This window comes from Ictidomys tridecemlineatus, chromosome 13 (assembly GCF_052094955.1).
Source record: "Ictidomys tridecemlineatus isolate mIctTri1 chromosome 13, mIctTri1.hap1, whole genome shotgun sequence".
In the NCBI taxonomy this organism is placed as follows: domain Eukaryota; kingdom Metazoa; phylum Chordata; class Mammalia; order Rodentia; family Sciuridae; genus Ictidomys; species Ictidomys tridecemlineatus.
The window spans coordinates 53,924,599-53,947,505 of record NC_135489.1 but is presented as its reverse complement, the minus strand read 5'-3'; the positions used below and the strand labels follow the sequence as shown (position 1 = coordinate 53,947,505).

The following is a 22,907-nucleotide window of genomic DNA, read 5'->3' as shown; positions in this document are numbered from 1 at the left end:
ATGTTACATTATTATATGAGCTCTAGCTGAAGAACCCTGTTTTGCCCCTTGGGCATATCTACTGTGATTTCATTAAGTCAATTTTGTAGAAGGAGAATTGCTGGTTCAAATTGTAGGAATAAGTTTTAAGGCTTTTGACAAATATTGCCACAATGCCTTTGACAGTTGACATTTATACCAAAGAGTCAAGAAAGCAAAAGGAAATTATAAAAAGTGTTTGAGGGACTGGGTTGTGGCTCATTGGTAGAGCACTTGCCTAGCATGTAGGAGGTCCTGGGTTTGATCTCCACACTGAAAAAAAAATTACATATTATTTTCTTAAATATAAACCATCATTTTCCAGAAAACCTCTTTGAAAGCACCTGTTTTAAGTATTCGTCAGGCATCTTCCTGAAGGTGAATTTATCCAATGTTATCCTGTTCCAAATAGGAAAATGTGGTTGGGTGATTTTCATGAGGGGAAAGTTTCTTTTTAGTTGCTGGTCTTCTGTCACTAACTTATTATGCTTGCTTCTTGAGTTTATTTTCAAATAAATTTTGTTACGTTTCTATCACAGATTGCTTCAAGAAAACCCTGTGTTTTTTTCCAGCACCTTCAGTGGCAACACAAGAATCCTGGTCTTGGGAGCAGTATTTGAAAGAACAGAACGCTATAGCAGCACCTGTTGAGCTGTTTTCCAAGGTCAGCCACTGGAGGTCTTATATTTTATATTAAACAAAATGAACTCATTTATCTAGATAACCCATCAACTTATTTGAAGTTGGAGATGGGACTGGGAAATTTCTTAATGAAGCTCATCAGTGCCTTACTGTTTTCAAGCATATGGTGGAGCCTGCGTTTGAACCTTAATTCTGCCACAGGCCAACAAGCTCTGTGACATTGGGAATGTCACTGTAAAGTAGAAAAAGCATGCTACCTACCTCGGTAGGTTGTTGGAGGACTATATCAGTCAAATACATAAAGGACATGAGATACTATTGCATATAATGCTCAATAAGTATTAATCTTTATCTTTCTCAGCTGATATTATTTGCATATACCCATTCGAGGCCTGAATTACAGGGATTTGTTTTAATGTGGTACATGGAAGTGGTGGGTCTAATGAGGTGTTGGAGAAGGTAATGGAACCCCTGAAATAAGACATACAACTAGAAAGGTGTACTTGTATAACCAAGTGACTACTGACACCAGGGTCTTATAGTCACAGGGATCATCTATATCTGAGATGTAAAATTGCTTGCTGCCCTTCCTATTTTTAATCTCAGTTTTCAGTGTTTCAAAAAATATATGAAGAATATTAAATAAATATTAAACAAAATTTCATTGGATTCACAACATTATGTTGCATTTTATTTATTTATTTTTTCTTTTTTTATTTGTTCTTTTTAGATATACGTGACAGTAGATATAGATCCATGGAGTATCATTTGTTCTAATTAGGACCCCATTTTTGTGTTTGTACATGATGTGGAGTTACACTGGTCATGTGTTTATATATGGACATAGTTATAGGAACAGTTATGTCTGACTCATTCTCCCTTCTTTCCTACTCTCATCCTCCCTTTCTTCCTTTCATCCCCCTTTGTCTAATTCAGTGAACTTCTATTCTTCCCTCTTCCCACCTAATTGTGTGTTATAGGATGCACATATCAGAGAGAGCATTCAAATTTTGCTTTTTGGGGATTGTTTATTTCACTTATCATGATAGTCTCCAGTTCCATCCATTTATCAGCAAATGCTGTAATTTTATCCTTCTTTATGGCTGAGTAATATTTCAGTATGTATATATACCACATTTTCTTTATCCATTCATCTCTTGAATGGCATGTGTATTGGTTCCATAGCTTAGCTATTGTGAATTGAGCTGCTATAAACATGGATGAGGCTGCATCACTGTAGTATGTTGACTTTAAGTCTTTTGATTATATACTGAGGAGTGGGATAACTGGGTAAAATGGTGGTTCCATTCCAAGTTTTGTGAGGAATCTCTATACTGCTTTCCAGAGTGGTTGGACCAATTTTCATTCCCACTAGCAATGTATAAATAAGTGTACCTTTCCCCCCACATCCTTGCCCACATTTATTTTGACATGTATTCTTGATAATTGCCATTCTGATAGGAGTGAGATGAAATCTCAGTGTAGTTTTAATTTGCATTTATTTAATTTCTAGAGTTGTTGAACATTTTTTCATATTTTTTGACTATTTGTATTTCTTCTTAAGTGTCTGTTTAGTTCCTTTGTCCATTTATGGCTGCTGAGAAGAAAGTCACTGATGGATGAAATATTTTATATATGTCTTTTAATATAGATTATTAATTGTATATTTGAGTTCTATAGCTTTTTTATTTAGTTTTTGGTCTGGAGGATGTATCCAGTAATGAGAGAATTGTGTTAAAGTCACCTAGTATTATTATGTTGTGGTATGTTTGATTCTTGAAATTGAGAAGGGTTTGTTTGAGGTAAGTAGATACTCCATTTTTGGAGCATAAATATGTATGGTTGTTATGTCTGGTTGGTGTATAATTGCTTTAGGCAGGATGAAATGATCTTTGTGGTCCCTACTGATTAACTTTGGCTTGAAGTCCACTTATATTATCTGATAGTAGGATAGAAATCCCTGCTTGTTTACAAGATCCATGTGAGTGATGTACTTTTTTTCTCATTCTTTCACCTTTAGTCTGTCTTTGCCTATTAGGTGAATCTCTTATTGTTGGGTCTTGTTTTTTAATCCAATCTGCCAGTCTGTGTCTTTTGATTAAATTGTTGAGGCCATTTATGTTCAATGTTATTATTATTATTATTAATTTGGTATTGGGGATTGAATTCAGGGTGCTTAACCAATGAACCACATCCCCAGCCCTTTTTTATATTTTATTTAGAGATAGGGTCTCATTGAGTTGCTTAGTGTCTCACTAAATTGCTGAGGCTCTCTTTAAGCTTGAGATCCTCTTGCCTCAGCCTCCCAGGTTGCTGGGATTACAGTCGTGCACCATCTTGCCTGACTATATTCAGTGTTACTATTGAGATGTGATTTTTATTCCCTGACATTTTGATTTGCTTCTGGTTTTTAATTTGATTTCATTTGAATTTAATTTCTCCATTGATTCACTGCTCTGTTGGTGTAGTTCCTCCTTTTGCTGGTTTTTACTTTTATTTTTTTTATTTCTTCTTCATGAGCTATTAGATTGAGTATATTTTGTAGTACAGGCTGTCTAGTTGTGAATTCTTTGTGGAAAGTTTTTATTTCATTGTTAATTCTGAAGCTCAATTTATAGCATTCTTGGCTGGCATCCATTTTCCTTTAGAGCTTGGTACATTTTTCCTAAGGCCTCTTAGCTTTGAGAGTCTGGGTTCAGAAATGAGATGAGATATGGGTTGGTTTTCCACTAAATATAACTTGTCATTTTTCTCTGTCAGCCTTAATTCTGTATGTTAGTCATTTTCATAATAATGTGTCTTGGTGTGGGTCTGTTGTAATTTTGTGAATTTCATGTCCTCTAAGCCTCCTGTATTTGATTTTCCATTTCATTCTTTAGGTTTGAGGAATCATCTGATATTATTTAATTGTAAAGATTGTGTATTCCTTTGATTTGTATCTTTGAGTCTTCATCTATCCCAACAAATCTTAAATTTGGTCTTTTCATGTTATCCCATATTTCTTGGAGGTTCTGTTCATGGTCTCTTAACATAATTTCTCCATGGTTAACTTTATTTTCAAAGATTATATAGTTTGTCTTCATGGCCTGAAGCTCTGTCTTCCAAGTGGCCTAGTCTGCTGGGGATGCTTTCCATTGAATTTTTAATTTGGCTTATTGATTCCTTCATTTTTGAGGATTTCTGCTTGTTTTTTTTTTTCAGAATCTCTATGTCTTTGTTGAAGCGATTTTTTCATGTCCTGTATTTTCTTTCTGATTTCACTCCTTATATTGTCCTTTACCTCACAGATGAGTTAAACTATGAACAAACTCTTTCTCTTGACATTTCTTCCACTGTGATGTTGGTGTATTCTGTTACTGAAGTATCTTGGTTGGTTTGGGATGATTTATTCCCTTGCTTTTTCATGTTATTTGTGTGTCTACCCATCTGAGGGTATGGATCAGAGGTGTAGATTTTCTACCCTGCAGATTATTAGTGTCCCTGAATTTTAGTATTTCACTGTTTAGATGGTGACAAATAATAACAAAAACCTATGCAAAAAAAAAAATCAGCATTAAACCAAATAGTTCCTGCTCCGATGTCTACAATATTGATTATCACAATAAATAAAAATGATATGATGAGTTATTGCTTACAATAAAAATAGTAAGTTTGCAAAAGAGTTTACAATTTCAAATGATAGACGGGGAGAACAGAAGTGATATAAGATATGATTATGAGAGAAGAAGAGAGATAGAAGTAAAAAATTAAAGGCAGAGTGAAAGGGAGAATAATAGACATTGGCTGCTAGCAAAAGAAAAGAGAATCAAGGGAAATAGATAATGAAACAAATAAGTAAATTTTTGAAAAACTAAAAATAAAAGAATATATAGCAAAACCAAAATATACTAATCAAACATCTTAGTTCTCAAAATACTGATCCATGAAAAATAACTTGCTTCAAAAGAGGTTGAAATGAGAAAAAAATGAATATGAATATATAAAACTGTTCATCACATGATTTAGGCTCAGATTGTCTCCAGGCTTTTTGCTGAATGCTGCTTGGTCTGAAGATTTTAAATCAGTGCACCATCATGGCCCAGTGTTGCTGGTCCACACTGGAAGACTATACTCTAGGGATCTCCCATGAGTCCTACTCACGTGGTGGAGGAGCCAATTCTTAGTCCTTTACATCACCTGTGGACCCCATTTTACTTTCTCCCACCCTTGCCCTTTTCAATTCCTTGCTAGGCACATCTATCCCAGCCCAGTCTTGCAAACTGCAGGATTGGAGGGGAATAGAGGAATTGGGTGGGTCTCCATGACCATTTGTGCCCTGTGTAAAGCTCCTTCCATATTTGATTTAACCTAACTTAAGCACACTCTATGTCATTTCATGTGGGTTTGTCAGGCCTGTGATTCAGGCCAAACCCAAGTTTGTCGGGAACAGACTCCCCCAGCTGCTGGCCCCTATGCCACAGCTTCAAAATGGCTCCTTCCTCTGTCTTCCACAGGCAGCTGGGAGAAATGAAGTTTCTTTTCTGCACAAGGATATTGTGCCCCCCACTTTTCAGTTTGGTCAGGCAGTGTCTTTTATCTCTGATCTCTCCATACCCAAACACACCTTAGGCCTCCTAAAAATGTAGGTTTCTTTAATTCCCCTACCCCTCCACTTTGCTTGCCAAGGGACCACTCTGGATGGTGTCTTTGGCCATAGCAATGACAATGGCCCTGGATATTTCATTCTTATTTTATTATATCCAACCTCCTGAGTTCCTGATCTACTTTGCATGTCCAATATTAAATCCCAGTAAAGCGCTCCCCCATTCTTTTTTCACCGACCTTGCTGAGAAGCTGCCTATCTGCTTTCTTGGTTTCATGCAATGGGTCAGCTAGGAAAGTGACCTTCTCAATTCTACCATCTTGAAAAACTCTGTTTCAGAGGTCTCAGTTTATAGATGGCTGGCTCCACTCCTTAGGGCTTGAGGTGGAATAATGTGGCAGAGAAAAGCAGGTCAGAACACAACCATTTAAATTAAAGTTAGAGCATGCTCTACTTTTCATATTATCTATTCAAATGCTACTACCTCTAACATTTGTTATTGTGTGAAAGGGCCAGTGTTTGTAATACTGGGTATGACAATAGATAGGGGAGAAGAGGTGTTGCAGAGAGGAAGAGCTTAAGACCAACTCCTAGTATCTCATGTTCAAGAAATATTAAATGTTCTTCTGCCATCTGGATCAGTGTCTTCCCTAATATGGGAAATGAAAACATCTAGAGCAGAAGTTCTTAACCAAGACTTTAAAATAAATGCTTCTGTGGAGCTTTGAAAGTACAGCTAACTGCTTTGATTTTTGGGAGACCTGCAAGTCAGAACCTCTGGGCATGGAGCCTGGAAGTGAGTATCTTGGGAACCTCCTCAGGATGTTCTGTGTTCAGTTTCAAGGTTCACTCTGTAGAAGGTATAAGAACTATGCAGCTCCTGCTTATAGGCCAGGTTGCTGTAACCCCAAGTTGCTGTCACCTGATGAGACTTGGGCTGTTTATTCTACCCAAAGTGTGTGTGTCCATCAGGGTAAGGGTTCTCCCCTTCCCTTTCTCTTGCATCTCCTCACAGGGCCATCTGTGTTGGATGTGTTCGTGTGATCAGTCAGACTTTTGGAAACTACTTCTTACTTCTGAGTGCAGAAGGCCTTTAAAGATGGTTGGCTTGGGTCAGGGCACTCCTTTGTAACTTACAGTGACCTTTTCCTTGAGCCCTGTGCCCATCCTGTACCTTTAGTGCAGGTCAGGAGGTACAGAGGGCAAATAGCAGCTGATGAGGGCCTAGCAGGGTCCACAACTAAGGGCAGATGCAGCCCATATGAGACCCAGGATTTGAGCTTCAGCAAAGGACACAGGCAAAGCTGGCATGGTGATGTCACCATCAAGGTCTCAAGGCAGTCAGAAGTCAAAACGACGAGGGAGCAGTGATTGAAGTAGAACTTACATGTAACTAAATTGGCCAAGAAAGATACCGTGTCTTTGTAACCAGATCTTTGTCCTTAGATTAGGGTCCCTGGGCAAGGGTCCTCTCTTATTTTCACCAAGGATTACATGGGTGTTAGAAGTGAAATAAAGGCTGATTTGCTGAACAAGGCAAGTTTGACTGATGGCAGCAAAGCTTTGTTCTCTGTCTAGCTCCTGCATTCCCTCATCCCAACCAGTCAGTATATTAATATTATTCTGCATTTCTTTGATTAGTTCCTTTAAGGTCTATCAACCAGTGCAAGAACAGTTACAGAACTGAGAACTTATCCTCCAGATTTTGGTATGACTTGGTGTTAAATTAAAAATCCACCAAGGGGGAAAATATGGGATTTCTGCTCCGGAGATAAATCCTCATGTGATGGTAATGTTAGAAAGTGTGTAATAGACTGTTGGCTATAGAACTTTTTCTCCTTGACTTTGAGAGAAAGGGCAAAGATGTGCTGGAAAGCACTCAGTGAGGGAAGGAGGATCTCAGCGCATGTAAGGGCAGGCAAGGCTTCCCCGGGAGGGTGGAGAGATCTGAGAGACTGTTGAATGGAGCTGGGTGGTGGGCAGGGCAAGTTCTCTTTTATGATTCTCAGGCTAATAATATGGCAGTAAAATAGAACTAAAATTAAATATTTGTGAACTCTAAAGTTTTTAGTAAAGTGTTAATAAACAAGAAAGCAGAACCATTTGACATTTTGGCCACTTTTCTCTTCCCCTCTAATCTGACAGGAAGCTGCTCTTGTTATTAAGGCTTTGTGTGGCCAAATGATGTATAGGTAGACCAAAACACCAAGGGCTTTATGACAAGGTTTTGTAGAATCTTGACATCTAGTTGGGATATAAGGTATTCCCATAAAACACAATAGTAGTACAAGACAAGATGCTAGTTGGCCGTGGAATTTAGAAGTAATGAGTTTACTAGATGAAATCTCATCTGACCCTGGATGAGAAGAATTCAGTTATTAGGGCTGAACTGTCCTGGTGACTGAAGAAGACATCTGTGGTCAAGATACAGTGTTACTCCAACTTGACATTTGTATTTTAAGATGAAATCAGCAATGGTTATAATTGAAAGTAGATTTCAGTGCAGTCAGAAAGGCAGATGTTTCATATCAACCTTCCAAGAAAAAGCATCAGACTGAACTCAATTTGACGTTGACATTGTGCCCTTGACTATTAATGCTCATTTTCATCATGCAAATATTATAATGATGTTGTTCAGGTCAGCCACTAGAATGGAACTCTGAAATGTTTGACACTGAAGTATGAAAATAAAATTTAAAAGTGGAAAACTAAAGACATTGAACTAATGCTGTACTTCAATATGTAGTTTCCATCCTAATGCATCCATGCATACACGTGATTCCATCATGCAAATAAGATACATATTCTACCAAGACAATATGTGTTTATTCTTTTAAGGAGAGTATGCCTATTGTATTTGTGCACAGTGTTTTTACATATCTACAGGTCTATTTTAAACTTCATGTTTCACATTTTATCATATATTTTACCATCTGGGGTATTGAGTATAGGAGGATATAAACACCTTCTGTTGACAGAGCAGATGTAAAAACATCTTCTCTTCTTTACTAGTAAGGTTTGCCTATCTCGATTTGATTTGAAATTTAAAATACTGTTTTTCCTTTTGTTTCGAGGTTTATCTTATGGCTCTCTGCCAGTCAGTCATCTGGCACTGCTGCTCATCTCACATGCACCTCCTAAAGCACTCTTTGCACTTAGACCCCAGTTGCAGATGTATGCATGCACACAGAGCTGTGTCAGGCTGTCCTTCCAGCCTGTAAGGCTGCTCCATGTGCTGGCTCCTGCTGTTCAAAATTTATCCAAGTTTGTGTCTTTTCTTGCTCTCTAAACCTCATAGGTCCATGTTTTCCCCAACATTTCCTTTGATGGAGCTATCCCTGACAGCCTACTCACCATAGCCAATTGGTGGGAATGAGAATTGGGGTGATATCCTCACACTTCTGCAGGAACAGCAGAGAGACTAGATGCCGTCATCTGTGTGTCTGGCTCTGAGCAGTCCCCAGTCCTTTAGACCAGTGCTCTGCAGGCCTCTGACCTGGAGCACAGCCTGACCTGCCTCTCACTCTCTGTGGCAGTGAATCTCAGGTTCATCATACCATCCATTCTAGTCACCCTCAGTTATTGGCTTGAAGGCCAGTTCTGTCTTTTATCCCTAGGTGGGAATTCCTCTCTTACCAGCCAGTGTGGGATTGATAGGTTGAATACAGAATTAGGCCTGGGGCAAGGCAGAAACATATCTACATTTTTAAAATAACAGTGTTTCAGAGCAAAAGAAAAGTCATTATGAGACAGTTAAAATTCTTTCAGATGTTTTCTATACCTTTCATAGTTTAGTAATATAGGTTTAATTTTAATTCCGTATAGCTAGGGTGCTCCATAAATTTGTGGCCAGATGCATACCTGCATCCCCTGGGTGCTTCTTTTTCCTGAGTGAGCACTGTCCCCGTTATCACAGGGGAGTGGGAAGGCCTAGTATTTGCTAGCTCTCTGCCAGCTCCTTTCTTGCATCTGCCCTAAAATACCCAACCCTCTCTTCTTCTCCTTTGTGGTTATGTCTTCTAACTGCTGCTGTTTCCACTCACGTTGCTTCATTAGAGAAAGTCTTTCTCTGTTTCTGTTCTTCTATCACTCACCTCCTTGCATACCCTCCTCTGATCTCTCATCCCTCCCAGGCTGTACCCATCCTGGGACATGCTGGGACATTCCTTTGCTAAGTGACAACTCTTGGTCCCTTGAAAGCCTCCACCTGGGGACTTTTACCCCTTTTAAGTTCTGTCCGTCTCTTCCGTAACCACGTTTGCGTAAGTCACAGTTGAACCCCTGCAGTATTAGGGTCCATCCACTGTCTTCCCAGACTTTTCTCTTTCATATTTTCACAGCAGCAGGTTTTCTTTTAAACTTGTAGTTCCTTCATTTTCTCTCTTTTGGTTTCATATTTCCCCTGGCCAGTCTTGGTGCCCTAGGTCCTCCAGTTTAGCCATTCTCAGCGGGGTTCCTGAACCCCCTGTCATTCTCTCCCACACATGCTGCCTAGTCCCATTCTGGATGAGTTGTGTTTACCATGGGCACCATACACTGCTGGATAAGAACCACAAGGCCTTGAGGGTTGGTGCATGGCAAATTTTCAGCCTTAGCATGGTGAACTTTGCCTAGCCATCCTCCTGTGTCATTGGTCTCATTGTCCCTATTCCTAGGAAGGTTATTCTGAACTCTCTAGCCTCTTCCCTCACTCCCACCAGAAACCATACTTCCTGAAATGGATATGGTGCCACCTTCAATTTCCTGCACAGTTGTTCTTACTACTCTCCCCCACTGGAGTGGAGGAAGTATCCTTCCTCACCATCTGTCCACCTTTACCTGTGCTCTAGGTCCCATTCATTAAATGCTTTTCTAGAGCTCTTACTGCATCAGTTATCTCATGACTCATATGTAAGTTTACATTTCTGTTCTTCTGTACTTTTGCCTTTAGTCTACAAATTTGCCTAAGTCATCCCATGTCTAAGAACAAATATTGCCCTGGGTTCTGCATTTTTCTTTCTAATTCATCTTTTTAGCCCAGTCTAACTTGCTGAACATTTAGATTGTATTTTCTCTTGATATTTCTAACCTTTTCCACCCCCAACCTCTGCATTCTGGCCTGTATTCCCTCTGTTGCTTGAAACTGTTCTGCATCAGTGACCTCCAGGATTTCATAGCCAGATGCATATTTGGCCTCTTCCTATACTCCCTTCTCCCAGAACTCATGTACTCTTGGCCTCTGATTTTGCTTATTCTTAGCTACTCCTTATCTGACTCTTCTCATATTCCTATTCTTCTGTGATTTTTGCCTCCAGATCCCTTTCGTCAGATACTCCTGGGTCAGAATCTACGCCTCTAACTTCCCTCCTACCAAGTTTCAGTGGAGTTCTTATTCTCCCTCCAGGGCTTCCTGCCTCCCCACTGGCTGCACAAATTTCTCCCAACCTGGATGCCTCCAAACTGGACTCATCCCAGCCTCCTTCCATGGAGTTGCCTTCCAGAGCTCCATGTCCCTGTGAATAGGCTGCGTGCTCAGATCCCTGGTGACCAGCTGGATTCCTGCTGTGTATGTCTGCCCATTTATCTGCTCTAGTTCTGCCGCCTAATTGTTTCCTTGCTGCTTTCAGTTGCCACCACTAATGACTTAATTTTGGAGTAAGCCCTGGATTTTTATTTATTTTTTAACATACATTTTAGAAAAAGTCGCTTGGCTGATTTCTCTCTGTCCAGGTCAGCTTTTCTTCCACACTATTGCCAGGGCAGTCTTTGTGACATGTACTTCAGTGTATCATGTGTGTATTTAACATCTATCTTAGTGAAACTGTAATCCTCCTATGACTGACTGGTTTCTTTCTCCCTACCCTGGCAGCCCTTTTAAGTTTCAGTTCCTCGAGTCTTCATGGCTCCCTGGAGGAGGCGCCTGTCAATTCCTGGTGCTTTTGCAAGAGCTGTCTCATAAAGGCTTTCCAGTTTTTCTTCCCTCACTTTAAGGAGGAGAGGCTCTGTTTTATACTTCTCTTCCTCTTCTGTATTTATCCAAAAGTGGCAGATGATCACCTACTTCTCAGGGAAGTTTTGAAGAATTCTACCTAGTAAAAGTGTCTTGCTTAAGGCAGTGGCTGACATATGGTTTACTTTGTTAAGTAGAAAATATTTTTCTTTGGTAGTAGGAATTAAACCCATGGGCATTTTATCTCTTAGCTACATCTTTAGCTCTTTTTATTTTTTATTTTGAGATAGGGTCTTGCTAAGTTGTTTAGGGCCTCGCTAAGTTAATGAGGCTGGTCTCAAAGTTGCAATCCTTCTGCTTTGGCCTCCTGAGTTTCTGGGATCACAGGTGTGCACAACCATACCCAGCACTATCAACCATTCTTAAAATTACTTTCTCTGAGACTATTGTCCCCTACTCTTCCTGGAGTCCTTTTCTATTCTCCTTGGTGGCTGTGTATGCTGCAGCCTCCACCTTCAATCAGAACACAGCTTGGCCTGTCGGCCTGTGTGCCTGTCTCTAGATTCCTGCTGGTCAGGTTTTGCCTCAGTTTGAAGCAAACTTCTCATGCCTGGCTGTTCTCCCTGGTAGCTTGCCTGCGCACCATGTGTGCTCTGTCTCTGCACTCAGGGTAAGTGCCTGGCCTCAGAGCCATAGGGATCACTCACTTCACTCGTACCTTCCTGATGGCAACTAAAGCATCCTGACCTTTTGCTGCCCTTGACCTTGCCCTCTTCTCTGCTGCCTTAACACCTGATCACAGACAGTCTTTCTTCAGATGAGAAGAGCAGTACTTCCTTGTCAGTCTCCTTGGACTCCTAAACAAGGACGTCACACAGATCCACATCTCTACCCCTGTCCTCTCCTGCTCCTTCAATGCTCCATTTGCCTGTGTCATGCTCTGTCCCCCTCCCCTTTAAAGTTATAATTTTGGAAAGATATACTTTGTGTTCTGAAAGGAAATTCCAGTCATCTCGAGGATGATAGCACTGTATTTCTTTTGGTGGCGCCAGGAGTCCTTGGGGAGCAAAGACACTTCCTGGTTAGGCCTCCTAATTGTCCTAGATAGAAGAAAGCCATATTTGAACACATTCTTGTTTTCCCTGTCTTTCTTACTTGAAGTCTAAGCAAAAGGAATACCCCTTTCACCTTTTAAATTTAATTCCTTCATCTAGATCTCAGTTATATACATTTTTAAATTTAATTTTTCTAAATGTGCCTGTACTTAAGTAGAAACAGAAAGGCTTTGTGTTTGTTTTGTTTTAAGTCTGGATTTGCATTTATCTCTGCAGGTGCAGAAAGATGTTCCTGTGAAAATTGATATTTGTTAAAACCACCTGCAATACCTAGAACCTTTCCAGCCAGAACAGTTTAGTCAGGTGTCAAGATTTTGTACTGTGAACATGCTTCCAAATTATTTGATAATCATTGAGAACACCACCCTGGTTTAAATATAGATCCTTCTTAGGTGGCGCTTTAAATATTGATAACAGCCCCATAATGACCTTGCATTGTTTCCTTAGTTGCTGTACAAGCTATAATGAAATGCTGTGTGGATTTGGACATAATTAGAATCAAATTATAATCTCAGTTTTATGCCCTTTTTATTTGCTCAAAGTGTTTACCTGTTTGTTTTTCTCTTCTGTGTATATTTTCGTTGCCCTCAGTTTAAAGGTAACTTTATTAGTATTTAGCAGTTTTCCTAGGAAAAAAATTTGGAAAAATATATTATGTGCATTATATTCAGGCATTTGGTTGATGTTTAAATCACAGGCATATGGAACCCACTTAAAAACAGAGTGTAGCCATATGATGTGAAGTCTTTAAGCTGATTAATTGCTGAGGCTCCAAATAGCAGAAAGAATTTTCCTTTTTGTCCATTTTTCAGTCTCCAAAGCTCTGAGTTCTAGAGCAAAATTGAAGATACATCTTGATCTTGTGGCTCAGATAGTTTTCCTATACTTAGAATCTGCTTCTTTGAAATGGTAAAATTCAAAGTGCCAGGGGTGCTAGGAAATAGCTGATCTGAAGTCTGGAGACAGAGAGCCAGATCATAGCTGCTTTTCTATTCCTGGGAGGGGCTTGAAGCCCCTGTACCAGCTGCTTATCTGCAGTGCCAGCTGGAAGCTGAATGTCAAGCTCAGAGCTCTTCAGAAGGAAGAGAAATTGAAGGAAGAACAGGGTGGCATTTGGAATCAAGGGTAGACGCAACTCTTCTCTAAAGGAAATTTTTATTGGTAGTATCCTTGTCTTTTTCCTGGCAGAGTTAAGTCAGTTGGGGGAGAGGGATGTGGGTTTATTATTTTAGACACTACACCAGAGAATTTGTGGAATACATTCAGTGATGGCCAGTGAATTAATTACCAGACAACTCCAGGAGTTATTTTAGAAAGTTCTGCCCATGCAGTCCTCTGATGTGCACTGCATGGCCTCTTTTCCTTCTTGGTCTCAGGTTCCCTAGATCCAGTAGTGTGTTACCTGCTTTAGTAGGTATTCTCTTTGGTTTCTGAGACTGTAGTTCAGTCGGTGGTTAGCATGTATATTAAAATGTGACTGCAGCCAAATTTCTTACTATCAGTAGGTTCTGGGGAAATGAGAGCTTTTGTATATGAGATTGTATCAGAATGGATTCACAAAAAGCCAATAAGAATTGCATTAACTTAACTTATTAAAGTATACTTTTGTTGAGCCCTGATTTCTATGTTCTCTATTTGTAGAATGTCTCTCAGTATAATCTTGGCAGTAGCTTGCGATTCTGAGTTCAGAATTAATCTATGAAAGTGTTCAAAATAACAAGAGTCTGTAAAATGAAAGTTTAAGAATATATAATCAGCCATCCTTCACTGCTGTCTTAACTGAAGCTTTGCAGCAGGTTTTGTTTCATTATGTAGGTGATGATTTTTTTCCCATTAGCCTAACAAATAGCAACAATTGGCATCACTTTGAAAAAGTAGAAATTTGAAGCATGCCTCGTTTTGTGGCCTGTATAGCCATGATAAATGCTGCAGTGGACTGCTGTGTTCTGCTTATTGAAGCTTTCTAAATATATGTTTAGTTAGTGGATTGATGAATGACAGATTCCCTGGAAGGATCCCCGTGTGGCTCTTAATCTTTTTTCTTTTTCTTTTTAGTCATAGACCCTTTGAACAGTTAATGAAAGCTATTGATAATATTCTCAGTAAAATGCTTATAGTCATTTGCACATAAAATTTTATGTAATACTAGGGTTTCTAAAATCCCTGAAGACATCAATAATCTTGTTCCACAATTCCATTAAAAACAGCTGTATTAGGGGGTAGTTTGAATAAGAATAGAAAAAAGTTAGTGTGTGTATGAATATGTGAGGAGTGTGTGTGTGTGTGTGTGTTTGTGTGTTTGTGTGTGTGTGTGTGTATTTTCAAGTTCTATTTTTTTCTGTCTGATGAAAACAAACCAAAAAACTAGAAGTGGAATCTGATATTCTTGATAAATACAGTTGTTCACTTTTGTTAAAATCATAAAGATTCTTGAGGAAAAAGCAAGGGAGGAGCTTGCACAGTTTTCCAGAATCTTGCAATGAGTAAACTTTTATGATGAAAAGATTCATTAAAAGATACCTAGGAGAGCACAGAAGTTATAGGACTTTTTCAGAATGTTGGAACAGTGTAGTTGTTCACTAGCTCTCCATAAAGTCTTGGAAGGCATAGGTAAATATTGTGCATGTTATAAAAGTTCAGATTACACACTGTGTAAAAGTTGAGTATTCCTTGTAGGCCTGAGACCTGGCTGTCAGTTTAAAATCTGTCTTCCACATCCTCTGCCTCCAGCCAGTCATCAGATCTTCCCCCATTTTACCTCCTAAATAGAGTGAATCTGGTCCCTTCTCTTTATTCCCAGCTCCTGCATTCCTGTTTTGTGTGGTCAGGGTGCTTATTATCACCCGACAAGGCTATTGCAATGTTCTAGAATACAAGAACACTTTACACTTCAGTGCAAATTTTTTTTTTTTAGATTTGAATTTGGCTTCCAAGTTTTATACTAATGAGCTGTGCAAATGATGTAGTGTATGAACAACTCTGAGCCTCAGTTTCCCCAGGCAAATGAGGATTGGAATAATTCCAATGTGGTGTTTTAAGACTTCCATAAGCTGAGTTAGATGCTATACGTGGCACATGGCGAATTCTCAGTTTTTGGTAGATATTAAAAGCCGCCTGATCCATTGTTACCACTTCTAGTTTTGCTACTTTTCTAATTAATTCTCCACAGTTTCACTAAGAAGATATTTCTAAAATACAATAATGGCTCCTTCTCACTGCTCAGTCTTTTGTTCATGCTTCCCCCAAGTAAGAATAAAGTACAAGTTTCTTAGAAGACAGGAGGCTTCACATGGCTTGCATTCTGCTGAATCACCCAGCATCGTCAGCAGTTGATTATGTGCACCTTTGATCTTTTAAAACTCACAGCCTACTTAAAATTTTGAATAAGTAGAAGAATATAAAAGTAAAGGGCTTTTTCTCCATTGGTTCTCCTCTCTAGGTGAACCACTCGAAATAATTTGATATTTATTGTTCTGGATCTGTAAGTTAGTGTAGTTATGTCGACATGTAAATAATGTTTATGCAATTAGTCATTTATTTTTTATTTTTATTTTTTTGTTACTAGGGATTGAACGCAGGAGTGGTTAACCATGGAGCCACATCCCCAGTCCTTTTTATTTATTTATTTTTAATTTTGAGACAGAGTGTTGCTAAATTGCTGAGGCTGGCTTTAACCTTATTATCCTTCTGCCTCAGCTTCCAGAGCCACTGGGATTACAGGTGTGTTCCACCACACCAGGCCTAATTAGTTGTTTTTACAAACAAAAAATCAAAATACTTATACTTATTTAATACATGCTTTATATTAATCATTGCTCTCCTGCTGCCTCAGCAGACCCAGATCTTGTCTTGCTTTTCTGATAGCTGCATTGTATTCCATCTTCATTATCTTCCCATTGAGCATTATTATTGTATATGGTTATGGTGGGAATATGGCTTAACCATTCTTCCTAAGTAGATAGCCATGTAGTCTCATGCCATTTGTCTTTGCTCTACAGTCTACAATGCCACGTTTATTATATATTACCCCCCCACTCACACACATATGCACACATACAGGTTCTGTTTTAGCTTTTCCATGGCATCATTTTCAAACTTTTGGCATGAGGATCATTTAATGGCTATGTAACATATACTCAATTGCCATAATTTTAACTATAGAATAACATTTTAAAATTATGCATCTTTAGTTAATGAGGGGGATGTGATGTTTATAATCTTGCATGATGATCAAGGGTAGTGACTGCTTGCCTGAACACTGAAGGCAGATGCACTTGCACTGTGGCCTCAGGCATGTCATCTGTAATATGAGCACAATAACACCAGCTTCACAGGGCTTTTATGGTGCTTTAATGTGTTAATATTCATTAGAACAGTGTCTGGCTAGAGTAAGTGCTATGTGCATCTTCACTGGGTAAAAGGCATCTCTGCACATGGCAGGATAAAGGACAGCTCTGGCCTTGCAACTGTTCTCCTTCCTTATTCTTCATTTCTATTAGTGAGAAACTTGTATCTCACATTTGTATGTTGTTGGCTGTGATAGCAAGTGTTCAGTGGTTCTGCAGATAGTTCTGGTTCCTTTTGTATATTCAGATAATAGAAGCCTGGATTCCATTTGTTCTGTCATATGCTGAGTTAACAAGAATGTCACACTCAGTCCTGGAAGGTCTCTCTCCTTTGGATTTCTCTACTTTGGTTGTTTTTGTCTCAGGAGGTGACTTTTTCATATTACCTCTTGAAGAACTTCCTTAGTTTGAAGAAGTTTACCAATAACATGTTTAATTTTTTTCCCTTTGAGTGAAGAAAATCATCATGTTTTGGCAAAAAAATTCAGTTCTATGTGGTCAAGCTACTAATATTATCACAGTTTGCCTACAAAAGACTTCCTGTCAGTTTCTTCTTGGACTGTGTGGACTGTGTGTTATATGCATGTATGAATATGAATTCCAGGAATATGAATCCCAATGAATCCTACTATTATGTATGACCATAATGCACCAATTTGAAAAAAGAATGCTAAGTGGCAAATGAAAAAAAATAAGACTTCTGGTCTCTTACTCTTCACATGTAAAACTGATGCTTCAGTCTTGGAGATGTGCATTAGGACCATTTAAGATGTGGAAGATGTTGAGATAAATCCTTTTGAGCAGGCTACTGAACTTAGGGCAACGGTCTTTAGTGTTTTAATAAATTTTGTTTTCATCTGGATACAAAATTCCTGTGAATCTCATTCCCTTGAGAGCTGTTGTGTAAGGTTTGGAAATCAGACCGTGGTCTTGCCTAGTCCTTTGCACAGCATGCTTAAAACGTGGGCCTCAGTGACTGTGATTTGATTGCATGCCTGATAGCCTCCATTTCTTCCAACACTGAATAAAGATCAGGAAATTGTTGACTGCAGCTCTTGTCTGTGAATAAACCCAAATGCCTGTGGGCATTCAGATTGAATCGTGCACTTAGCACATGAGCTCCCTTCAGTGACACACGTCCAGCCAATGTGCTGATAGTGCTAACGGCCAACTGCCTCCCTCAGTCTGAGCTAGCTTACAGAATGATCACTACAAAGCGCAGTCTCTCTGCTTTTGTAGGGTTCTCAGTGTTAAAGTGAAATGTCCAGCATTTCTTGCACACATCTATCATGTGAGCTTTGCATGCTGAGTATTAGTGACAGCACCCACGGAGCTTAGAAGTGCTGCAGGCATACACACATGTCATGACAATCACTCCTCTACCTGATAGTTCATACAGAGTTGTGCCAGGAGTTCCACTGCTTTCCCTAGGCTTGGCTACACCCTTCCATTGACCTCATGATTCATTTTACAAGCTTTTAAAATAATAACATATAATTTGTTCCCGCTTTTGCTAGGAGGTATGGAACCTTGAGTAATGCCGCTTCTCCATTGTTAGTGACAAAATAAATCAGTTTCATACTAGAAAATATTATTTTGTAACTGTTCTGGGAAAAGAAAAAGGCAAAACAGAATGACTTCTCTTCAGAACCCAAGAGCCTATGTCACTACCATGGAACTGTCCTTGAGGACTTCCATAGCCTTGAGCCAGATTTTATTGTGTTTGTTTTGTTGCCAGCTCTGTCCCCTTACATCAAACAGTTGGCAGGCTTTCAAATCTTCAGGCCTTAGTTATATTCTGCTACTCAACTGGCTGTGTGACCTTGAGAAAGTTACTTCACCTCTCTGGGCTGGCCTTTATTTTTATCAGGTCTATTTTATCAGGCTATTTTATGTGACTAAATTTAATGGACTTTTTGTTTGCTTTAAATGTGTGATTTCAGTTCACTTTTCTCATCATAAAATATGGTTTTATAAGCATAGCCATCAATTACGTTAAAAAATATAAGATTTTTAGAGAGGAAAAATTTTAAAATCTGTCATGTCATGAATAAATCATTGAACAAAAAAGAGACTGATGAAAGGCAGCGACATTTCTCACTAAATGTTGCCTTTCAGATTGTTAAAATGAACATTTTATTTTTTATTTGAAATTCTCTAAGGAATACTGTCTTTTAGTCATCTAGTATTACTTTCAACATTACAGGCAGCTCCCCAGTGTTCAGATGAGAAACCATTCTAAATTCTGACAAGAACAGTGTGGCTCATCTTCCTCTTGGCTGTGAATCCTTGCCAGTGCCTTGGATTTATCATTCATGTGTGGTCAGACCGCAGAGTGTCCTCAACGCTGTTTCCTCCTATTCCCAGTTTTGCATCTTTCAGTTTTGTTAAAACAACAACAAAGTTGTGTCCCTTTCTCTAGTTCTCAACTTTCCTTCCTGCATTATCAATATTCTCTCCCTGCTGTCTGTCCTCCTCCTGTCTGTCCTCCTTCTGCTTTTTCCTCAGCCGTGTGTGTGTGTGTGTGTGTGTGTGTGTGTGTGTGTGTGCGCGCGCACACGCGCGGTGCTTTAAAGTGAGCTGAGCGATTTCAAGGCAGGGAACAGGAGGGAGGCACACAACACTTGCTAAATACAATCTGCTGGAAAACAGAGGAGATGTGAGAAGCAGGCTGGGAGAGTTAGACACACACATGACATTTTATTTTTATAGAAATAAAATATCCCTGAGAAATCATTCATTCTTGCCATTTCATGTTTGGGTTTTATCCTCTTTAAAGTTTTTCCTTGGAAGCTTCCAAAATGATCTGTGAATGTAAGAAAGTTTTCAACAACATTTTACAAGCCAATTCATAAGTACTTTTAAAATGGTTTCATGTTCATATTAAAAAAAAAAGCATGCATCAAAGTGTGGATGACTGAGTGAACCACGGAACCTGTGTGTGCTGGAATACATTGCAGCTGTGAGCAGGAGTGGCCAGTCTCTGTGAGCTGGCCAGGGTGTCTCCAGGAGACAGAAGTGCAGAATGCTGCAGGGAGAAGAGCAATGTAGTCTGTGGATTTTTGCCTGAGAAAGAAGGGAAAATAAGAAAAACATGCACATAACTTCTTTGCAAAAAAGAAACTCAAGAAGGAAAAGACAGAAGGGAGTGAAGTTGGGTACCTTCAAGAGGTGAGGTGGAGTGGGGTTGTGTGAGGTAGGGTTTTAACACTTGGAAGCTATCTGTACATTAAAAAAATGAAAATATCTTCTGAACTAAAAGCAAATTTAAACAAGTGAACTCAACTGTATTTTAGTTGGATTCCATTACATGACAGCATTAAATGGAGAGAAAACGAATCCAGTTGGTTTATATACAATTTAAACTACATACCTACGCCACTCTTCGATGACATAGGACTGAGGGGAAACAACACATGAATCTTGAACTCTAGGTTTGATGACTGTGGCATGTGAATAAAACAGTTCTGAAACTGTAAGGTCCATACTGTAGATTTAGTAAAGAAGGAAATGGGAGGACCTCACTAGAGGGAAAGTACAGAATGGTTGAAGGAAGGCAGAACAAGCATTGTGGGGTTAGATTAGAATCACACATATTGGTTTAAACTTAGCATTTATAAAATATGTGTATCTATGTGTGTGTATGTATAGGTGCATTTTGCAGGCTACTATATATATAGCGAAGAAATTGGACAATACTGTGTCCCTCAGTATCTCTGAGGGACATCATGTACCTCTGGGTGTGATATTCTGAGAAGCACATGTCACTCGTGTAGTATTCTGGCAAAAGACATATAACCCAAACCTAATTGCGGGAAAGCGATGGACAAATCCAAAATGTGGAACATTGTAACTGAAAACTCAGAGGAAGGAAAAGACAATATTCTTAAAAAAAAAAAAGTCAGTGCTATAAACAACAAAGACATGCTATTGGAAAATATTCCAGACTAAGGGAAACTAAAGAGACTTTCTAACTAAATACAGTGTCTAATCCTAGACTGGCTGTGTTTTGCAGACTTGGGGGGGGGATGTTGGAAAAATGGACAGAAGTGGATTATGAATGGAATGTTAAATTAAAAGTATTGTTTACAGAAGTTGATAATTGAGTTGTTGTTATATAAGACATATTCTATTCTCCAGGAAAATACACTTCTCTTAGGGAATTGTTTTGAAATTTAGAGGTGAAGGGCTTGCAGATGGTTCACACAAAACTACATTGATATCATCTTTCTATGTCTAGGTAGACATAGGAGATAGAAGGAGTGACAATAAATTACAGATCAAAGGAGGTAAAATGTAGCAACAGATGAATCTAGGCAAAGCTGTGCATGTGCTTACTGCACTGTATTGTTCTTGCAGATTTTCTTTAAGTTTGACATTATTTCCAAATGAAAAGACTCTTAAAAAATAAAATTCTAACCTGAAAATAGACACTCAGATGTTATATACTATTAAATAACAAGATAATTAGTGGTTCAAAGGCAGCTCTAGATCGAATAGAACTAGATTCTAGTCATAATTTTCCTTTAGTATAAGTTTATTTTCAATTAAGAATGAATTGACTGGTAATGCTGAATGTGTTCACAAATGTCTGCTCCAAACAAGTGATAATTCAGGAAGGTTGTTGGAAAGAATACCATATTCATTGTTTTTTAAGTGTAAGTATTAAAGAAAACAATAGGAGAAAATTGAAAGTAATATAAAAAGAATTCATTGACAATAGCAATAAACATTAAAAGTTTACCCAGAAATAAATATAACAAAGCATTTTTGAATTCTGTTGAAAATTTGAAGAAAATCCTTGACAAAAAATGATTAGATAACATGGAGAGAGAACAAATTTCTAAATTAGAAAACTCAATATATAAAGATTGATTCAAATAGAAAGGCTTCACATTAGCAAATAAGACTGTGTAAAATAGACAAGTAAGTCAATGAAACAGTATAGAGGGGCCAGAATGGATCCACAAATATATAGAAACTGGGTATCAGAGTTGACTTTGCAGATCACGTCAAGTATGGATGAGTCATAAACCACTTGTTGAATAGTGTATTTTTCTCATGAAAAAAACCAGGCCCCTACCTCACACCATAGAGAAAGCAATTTCAGTTTTACTATAGATTTAAATACTAAGGATGACACTTCAACATTTTGTTTTGAAAACTACTACTGGGTAGCCTGAATCAGGAAGGACTGCATAGATTGCATGGGTAAACTTAACAGGAAATATATTTGACTATATTGAAATTAAAGTCTTTACAGCCAAGTCACTGTACCAGTGAAGAGCCAAGGCACACATTGGAGGTGGGTAAGCCATGTAACCAACCAAGGACAGAAGGAAGAACAGGTGACACAAATAAGTGAGAGGTTCACAGAACACAGGGCTTCACAATTAAACTCTTTCAAAGTATATTAAAATGACCAAATCATCTTTGAGAGCCAATTACATGTAAGAGCAGCCTTCCATATTATTGGGCTTCCAACTATAAAGCTTTTAAAAATTCTATTTTTATTTTTTACACAAATTATAACTTTATATAATTATGGAGAACACAGTATGATATGATCTATTCCATAGTGTGGAATGATTGAATCAAGATAGCTAGCATATCTGTCACCTTAAGTCTATATCATTTATTCCTCCTGTTTAACTACAACTTCATACCCTTTGAACAGTGCTTCCTTCATCCCCTTACCCTAGTCTCTGGTAAACACCTTCCTACTGTCTTGTTTCTTTGGGTTCCATTGTTTTAGAGTCCACATGTAAGTGACACTAAATATTTTATATAAAGTTATGAAGAAATATCAATTGCTAATGTTGTATCGTGAAATTCTGTAGGATCAATCCTTTCCGGAGCACGAAAATGGTTTTCAGGTTGGCATGAGATTAGAAGGCATTGATCCCCGACATCCATCTGTATTCTGTGTGCTTTCTGTAGCTGAGGTGAGAGATATGGTTATTTTTTGGGGCTAAGCACATGGTAACAGAATTTTCTAGAGAATAACAAATTTGTATACTTTTGATCATAAACAAGTTCCAGAACATTGTGGATTTATTTTAGTCTTTGATGGGTGAAAATGTTTCTTAATGAATCTTTTTCCTTCTGTGAAGATTAAGTTTCTAGTAAGTTTCATCAGCTAGCATTTATTCTTGACTTAATTGGTTAGTGGTTTTCACCTAAGATTGATAACAATTCATGAATCATCACACATTTTTTTTATTAACAGAAGTATAATTATTCACATTTTAGTTGAACTAATGAGAAATGTATAT

The 22,907-nt window shown here is 38.5% G+C and overlaps 1 protein-coding gene across 9 annotated transcripts in view; it reads left to right on the top strand.

The window, feature by feature from the left end:
• L3mbtl4 (L3MBTL histone methyl-lysine binding protein 4) overlaps window positions 1-22,907 on the top strand; it is a 458,743-nt gene that overhangs the window by 168,608 nt on the left and 267,228 nt on the right. For 7 of the 9 annotated variants that reach the window (XM_078030356.1, XM_078030355.1, XM_078030359.1 and 4 more), the window contains 2 exons: window positions 591-682; window positions 22,473-22,577. In XM_078030356.1, coding sequence (XP_077886482.1) covers window positions 591-682; window positions 22,473-22,577 — 197 coding nt within the window. The remainder of the gene's footprint in view (window positions 1-590; window positions 683-22,472; window positions 22,578-22,907) is intronic. The other 2 variants (XM_078030360.1, XM_078030361.1) reach the window with 2 other exon arrangements.